Raw genomic sequence first — 7,155 nt, 5'->3', positions numbered from 1 at the left:
CGAATACTTAGACAATGATGAGGCACTTCTTTTTGGTGGCCTTATCTGCTGTTCGGCTCCTTATGGTCGCTCCGGGCATCAAATTTGGTGCAAGGGTCGATGGTTGTCTCGATCCAGTCGCAGCCGCGTCCGTGTCTCCCAGTCCGGTTCCATCCAGGTACACATCATGGTCCTGGTCTTCATCCCAGGTTCCATCATTCCCTCCCTCTTAAAAAGGTTTTTCCATCAAAATATCTTCCTCGGTACCTGCATCAAACGGGGCGTAGTCAGACACGTTGAACGTTGTCGATGTTAAGTACTCACCTGGCAGTTCATGGCGGTAGGTGTTGTCGTTGATCCTCTTGATCACTCGGAATGGTCCATCTCAGCGCGAGCTCATCTTGTCTTTACTCTTCAGTGGAAACCGTTCTGGACGTAAATGTAGCCAAACCAAGTCGCCCTCCTTGTACACCATAGTCTTGCGGCCTTTGTTGGCCGTCCGTGCATAATGTTCGGTTTGCCTCTCGATGCTGGCCCTTACGTCCGCATGAATCTTCTTCACAAGCTCGGCTTTGCTTTCCGTCCTGGTTCACTACTTTGTCGGGCGGTAAAGGTAGCACGTCCATGGGGGTAAGAGGTTTGAAACCATAGCGACTTCGAACGGTGACTTCTTGGTTGTACGGTGGATGGCCAGATTGTAAGCAAACTCCACCAAAGGCAGGCACTCAACTCAGTTTCTTCTGTTACCGCTTACGGTGGTCCGTAGCAATGCTCCAAGGGTTCGGTTAACGACCTCTGTTTGGCCGTCTGTCTGCGGATGACATGCAGTAGAGTACAAGAGCCAGGTGCCTAGTGATAGACTAGTTTTCACCCAGGGTATCAATTCCCTATGCAGTTGTAGTACAAAGGGTTATCAATCCAAATGGTTGTTATGCTAGCAGATAGGATGCAATCAGAAACAAGCAAGTCAAGCCAAATAATAATGGGGGTTTTGTCTATCAACCTAAGGTGAACAAAAATAAGAAAACAGAAAGAACAAAAATAAAGAACAACTCGAAGTACCACACGATGCAGGTGATCGAGTACCTGATCGGGTTGGTGGTCGGGTTGATATAAAAATAGTAAACAATCAAAATACGAAAGTTCCTAAGGATGGGGGTAATCGAATCCTAAGTGTTCTAGACCAGTACGGATGCCTTACATGCCTCAAGCAATTATTTCCTAGACAATGAACCTCTAAAACCTTGTCACCACACTGTCGCACTAGTAACAATCAACCTTGAACATACTACCACACTGTCGCACTAGCAATATGAACAAGCAGGCATTAAGAACAATTCATTTTTTGTCAGTATACTTAGACTTATCTGATTTTTTCACTCAAAGTTAAGTATACCTCTAGCATTGACCTAATCAAGCATTTTATCTACTCCTTTCGGCCGGTAGCATTATAAACGCCCTAGATCTAATCTCAACCTGTCGGTCTGTTGACCGCATTAAGAACATCAACCTAGAAGGAAATTTATCTATCATAACAATCAACTAAAGCATCCTAACCGATCAAGAACACCTAATCATCTATCCCATCCCGCGAAACTTTGCTACACTACTCGGATCTCATGGCAAAGAACATAAACCCAGAAACAACTAAAAATTGCATAATCATAAAGATGAGAAAAGAGATAAACGTTTTATTAAAAAGAAGCAATAGCAAAATGTAAACAGAATTCAAGTTGAAAGAAGAACAAAAACATGAAAAGAAATTATAAGAAAAGAGTGGAAGCGGCTCTCGCCTCTTGCTCGCGAAAATAGGGTTAAGAGGGAGTATTTATAAGGAAAAAGGTTGACCTAGCCACGACAGCGGCCACATCAGCAGGTATCCGACCATGCTACACGAGGTGGAACTCGAGCTTCCCTTCGGGTGCATGATCGGATAGGTGATCGGGTGGTTATATTCTTCGATCTGGATGTAAATACGCTTACTAAAACAGGAATAACTCTTGAACCGCAAATCCGATTGGCTTCAAATCACCACCTTTGGAAAGAGAACTCAATATCCTATAACTTTGATGAAGAATCAGAAGCTGAATCCCACCGTAAAATCTTCATTCGAGTCGATATTTGCAGGTCTCGTCATGAACTCGACCAGGTGCTATTTGGTAATTATCGAGTGGTATGGTCGGGTGCCTCCTTTTTCCTTCTTGATGATTCTGTATAAACCCTATAAATGTAACCAGTTCCTTCCTTGTGATAGCTGCAACTTGTTAACCCTTCTTTTTGCTCTTTTTAGGCTCTAAAGTGCCTGTTTTCATCCAAAATATGCAAATGCAAAAATGCAACACCCTAAATGCTCTAAAAGTTGATTCTTGCAGTAAATGACCTAAAAATGCTAAGTTAGAGGTATGACCAATGCAAAATATAGACAAAAAAGGATGCTAAAAACATGTAAATCAGAGTGTTATCACCTAGCTTCCTCCACAAGGTTCTCCAGAAATGACCGAGGAACTTGGGCTTCGGTCGGACACGATCGTGCGGGGCAGGCCGTGTAGCCTTACTACTTTGTGGAAGAACAGGTCGGCGATATTGGTGGCGTCTTTGGTCTTGTTGCAAGGGACGAAGTGGGCCATCTTGGAGAATCGGTCCACTATGACGAAAATAGCGTCCCTCTTGTCGCATGGGGGAAGACCAAGGACAAAATCCATTGATAAGTCAACCCAAGGACTTGAAGCGATCGGCAGTGGCGTGTAGAGGCCATAGGGACGTGTAGTTGACTTGACCGCCCTGCACGGAATGCACATTCCAAAGAACGTTTCCACCATGCGCTTCATCTTAAGCCAATAGAAATGCTCCTTCAGAATGGCCATTGTCATAGCTACGCCAAAGTGACCCGTAAGCCCACCTCCATGTGCCTCCCTCATCAGCAACTCCCTTATAGATCCGCTTGGAATGCATAATCGCCTTCCTTTGAATAGAAACCCATCATGCAAAAAGAACTGGGTGTAGTTGCCTTTGCCGTGCTCTCAGTAACACTCTGCATACTCAGGATCGGTGGCGTAAGCGTCCTTGATACTTTTAAACCCGAGGATTCGCACGTCCATGGTGGTGATCAGCATGTGGCGCCGTGAAAAGGTGTCGACTACCACATTTTCTTTTCCCTTCTTATACTTGATAACATAAGGGAAAGTTTCAATAAACTCCAGCCACTTGGCGTGACTCTTCTTCAGGTTAATTTGCCCTCGCAAGTGCTTCAACGTCTCGTGATCGGTGTGAATGACGCACTCTTTGGCCAGGAGATAGTGTTGCCAAGTCTTTGTGGCACGAACTAAGGCGTATAGCTCCTTGTCATAGGTCGGGTAGTTGAGCGACGGTCCGCTGAGCTTCTCACTGAAATACGCAATAGGCTTGCCTCCTTGCGTCAGAACGGCACACATCGCACTCCACTTCTAACGTCTTGCTGAAATCTGGAAGGGCCAATAGTGGTGCTTGTGTCAGCCACTTCTTAAGGTCGCGAAATGCTGCCTATTGAGCTTAGCCCCACTTGAACTCGACATTATTTTTGATGGTGTCCGTGAGTGGCGCTGCTACGGAACTAAAGTCTCGCACGAACCGCCTATAGAAACTGGCTAGGCCGTGGAAGCTTCGGACTTGACTGATGTTGGTTGGGGTTGGCCAATCTTCAATGGCCTTGATCTTGTTATTATCCACTTTAAGCCCCTGGGCACTCACAACAAAGCCTAGAAAAAAAAGTTCAGTAGCTCCGAACACACATTTCTTCAAATTAGCATACAACTTGTTTTCCCTAAGAGTGTTCAAGACTAAGGACAAATGATCTAAATGCTCTTCAAGACTATTGCTATAAACAAGAATATCATCAAAGTATACCACCACAAACTTATTAATGTACGCTCTAAGAACATGATTCATCAATCTCTCAACTTGGGTTTGCGGATGCTAGCTTGGCTCATAAATGTGGACGGAGCATTAGACAAACCGAATGGCATTACCAACCATTCGTACAAACCTTGCTTGTTTTTGAACATGGTTTTCCACTCATCTCCCTCTTTCATCCTCACTTGATGATAGCCACTTTTAAGGTCTATCTTAGAGAAGATGGTGGAACCGCTAAGTTCATCAAGCAAGTCGTCCTGGCGTGGGATGGGATGGCGGTACTTGATTGTGATGTTGTTCACTGCACGGCAATCTACACACATGCGCCACGTCCCATCCTTCTTTGGAACCAACAGGACCGGCACCGCACACGGACTTAGGCTTTCTCACACGTATCCCTGCTTCATGAGATTGGCTAATTGGCATTCTAGCTCCTTAGCCTCTTCAGGGTTCACACGGTAGCTGGTCGGTTAGGCAGTTGTGCACCGGGTAGGAGATTGATCTTGTGCTCAATGTCTCGCAATGGTGGTAGGCCGTGTGGTAATTCTTCAGGAAAGATGTCCTGGTACCACCGTAATAGTGACTTGATCACGGACGGGACGGCGTCCTGTTCATGTTCTGTACTCACAACATCTTGAAACACCATCAATAACACTTGACAAGTGGAGTCACTAAGTGATCTCCGAACAATACTAGCATTGATCAAAAAGTTAGCGTCCGGATCCTTAGACAATTTCGATTGCATCTCGTAGACTTGTGTAGGACTCAAGGATTTTAAGCAAATACGCTTGTTCTCGTGCACAAAGGAATATTGGTTGGTGTGGCCGCAGTGAGAGGTCATTTTGTCAAACTCCCATGGACGCCCCAAAAGGAGGTGGCTAGCTTGCATTGGCACCACATCACATAAGACTTGGTCTTTATAAGGGCCCACACTAAACGGAACTATGACTTGTTCATTGACATGAATCATGGTTTTGTCATTCACCATTTGAGTTTATAGGGTTTCGGGTGGCTTGTGGTGTTAAGCGATAGTTTCTTGACCATGTAGGAACTTGCAACTTTGGTGCAAGATCCACCGTCGATGATCAAGCCACAAACCTTCCCACTTACAGTGCAACGTCTATGGAAAATGTTGTCTCGCTGATGCGTATCGTCCGGCGCCTGGCTGGTGTTGAGGACTCGTCGGATCATGAGTAGTTCTCCTTCGTCAGGCTCGGCCACAGCTTCTTCGATCTCCAAGGCGTTGTCCTGCTCGTCTTGGTCGTCACCATTCACGGACTCGATTTCTCCAGACGCGGTAATGGTCATTGTGCGCAGGTTAGGACATTCTCGAGCATATTGCCCTTGGCCTTGACATTTGTAACACACGATATCTCTTCTTCTCCCTTCGGCCTGCTGCGGCTTTGGTTCATTACATGCGTCCCTGGTCGGCTCCCATGACTTGAACCGCAAGTCAACGGCAATGGCCTTGGACTTGTCCTGGCTGCAATGACCTCCGGCTGTTGGAGACGAATTAGGTGACCAACTGGGCGTTCCTTGAATGCGAGTACGGTTGGTGTTGCTGATCTTCTTCTTGATCTGTTGTTCGACTTGCATCGCGAGATGTAGAGTTCCTCGAACGAGTTGTACGTCAAACGCTCCACCTTTCTTGCTATACGATCTTGAAGGCCATCTAGGAACTGTGCCATCATGCCTTCTTAGGTGTCATCAATTTCCAATCGGTTGCGGAGATGTTTGAACTCTTTGTAATAATCTTCAACGCTTTTGACTCCTTGAGAGAGCTTGTGGAACCTTCGCTGGAGGTCTCGGTGGTATAGTGGTGGCACATATCGGCGCCTCATCTCGTTCTTCATGGCCTCCCAGTGTGGTAAGGTCCGTTCTCCGTTTCTCCTTCGATCAGCTTCACTCTGATCCCACCATGTAAGAGCGTGGTCTGTGAACTGAGCTGCGGCAAAGGCGACCTTCTTGGCCTCGGGATAGTTGTAGCAGGCAAATATGTGGTCCATCCTCCCTTCCCAATCTAGGTACGCTTCCGGGTCTACATTTCCAGAGAACGTTGGGGCGGTAAGCTTGTGCCCTGGTTTAACCGGCTGATAATGTCGGTCGTCGAGTCGTTCTCGTCCGACGTTCCTCCTGGATTGAGGTCATTGCGTTGTTGCCGGTTTGGAACTTGTTTCGCTCGAACCGTTGGTTGGTGCCGACCCGTCTCAATTCTTTGGAGTCGTTCTCCAAGTTGGGCCATTTGAGTGTGTATCTCAGCTAATACGGCCCCGATTTCAGGTGGAGGAAGTGGTTCACCCGGTTGTTGTTGATCAGCCATAGTACAGACGGTGGTCATACGGACAGTGGTTGTACGGACGGCGGCGGTTGTTCGAACGGTGGCCCGGTTGTACAGACGGCGTCTAGGTACTGGTCGGACGGTGGTTTCCGTATGGGCTGGTTGGAGAAATGGTACCAGCGATGGTCGGAGAGTGGTGCGACGGTAACCAAGAGATACTCTGATGTACAGTGACGTTGGTCAGCGGCGGTTGCTCTCATCGGCTGATCCGTGACGCGTGGCTGTTCGGACGAATCCTACAAGGCAATATTTAAATGTGTGGGTTCTCTGTTCGATAAGATCAACACAACACAAACTCTTTAAACAGCTAATGATTGAGACAAAAAGAAAAAGCAAAAGCACTACGAGACAACAACCTAAGACTAAAACAAACGACTGACTCTACGCGCTAGGACTAACAACACCAGACGTGGTTTTTAGGCCACCACAAACAAAGACCAAACGCAAAGGAAACAACTTTAAAGATCTAAACTAACAAAACCAAGAATTCGCAAGAACACTAACATACCCAGCAAGAACAAACTTTTAACGCTAAGACTCAAAGCTCGAAATAGAAAACTAGAAACGTAAAGAATGGAAAGATACGACCTTGCGAGGAACTTTCGCCTCTGATACCAATTGATGTAACCCCAGACGACGGCCGTGACACACGAACATACGGACGTGACTGGAAACAATGGAATCGGGTCCTGCGGCTCCAACGAGCGATAGGAACGGTGGAAGAGGTTCACGAGTAGAAACTCGACTCGTTGGTCTCTTGGTACGATGAAGATAGAGGCGGAAGAGGTTCACGAGGAGATGCTCGACTCGCTAGTCTCTCGTTTTGATGGAGATAGAATGGGAATCTATGTAGCGACACACAAGGGTTGGATCTCCTTGTGATACGGCTAAGCTAGAAGGTTTCGAACCCGGTTCGAGAAGCTTCTAGGGTTTTGTTTCAATCACTGAAA

General features: G+C 46.7%; 1 protein-coding gene across 1 annotated transcript; it reads right to left on the bottom strand.

Annotated features, from left to right (window-relative positions):
- Positions 1–4,318: 4,318 nt before the first annotated feature.
- On the bottom strand, positions 4,319–4,837 carry LOC104733967 (uncharacterized). The gene has a single exon (XM_010453487.1). It carries the CDS (start codon positions 4,835–4,837, stop codon positions 4,319–4,321), a length of 519 nt encoding a protein of 172 aa, XP_010451789.1.
- Positions 4,838–7,155: the final 2,318 nt, after the last annotated feature.

This window comes from Camelina sativa, chromosome 12 (assembly GCF_030686135.1).
Source record: "Camelina sativa cultivar CO46 ecotype springtype chromosome 12, ASM3068613v1".
NCBI classification, from domain to species: Eukaryota; Viridiplantae; Streptophyta; class Magnoliopsida; order Brassicales; family Brassicaceae; genus Camelina; species Camelina sativa.
This window is presented reverse-complemented; position numbering and strand designations above follow the sequence as displayed.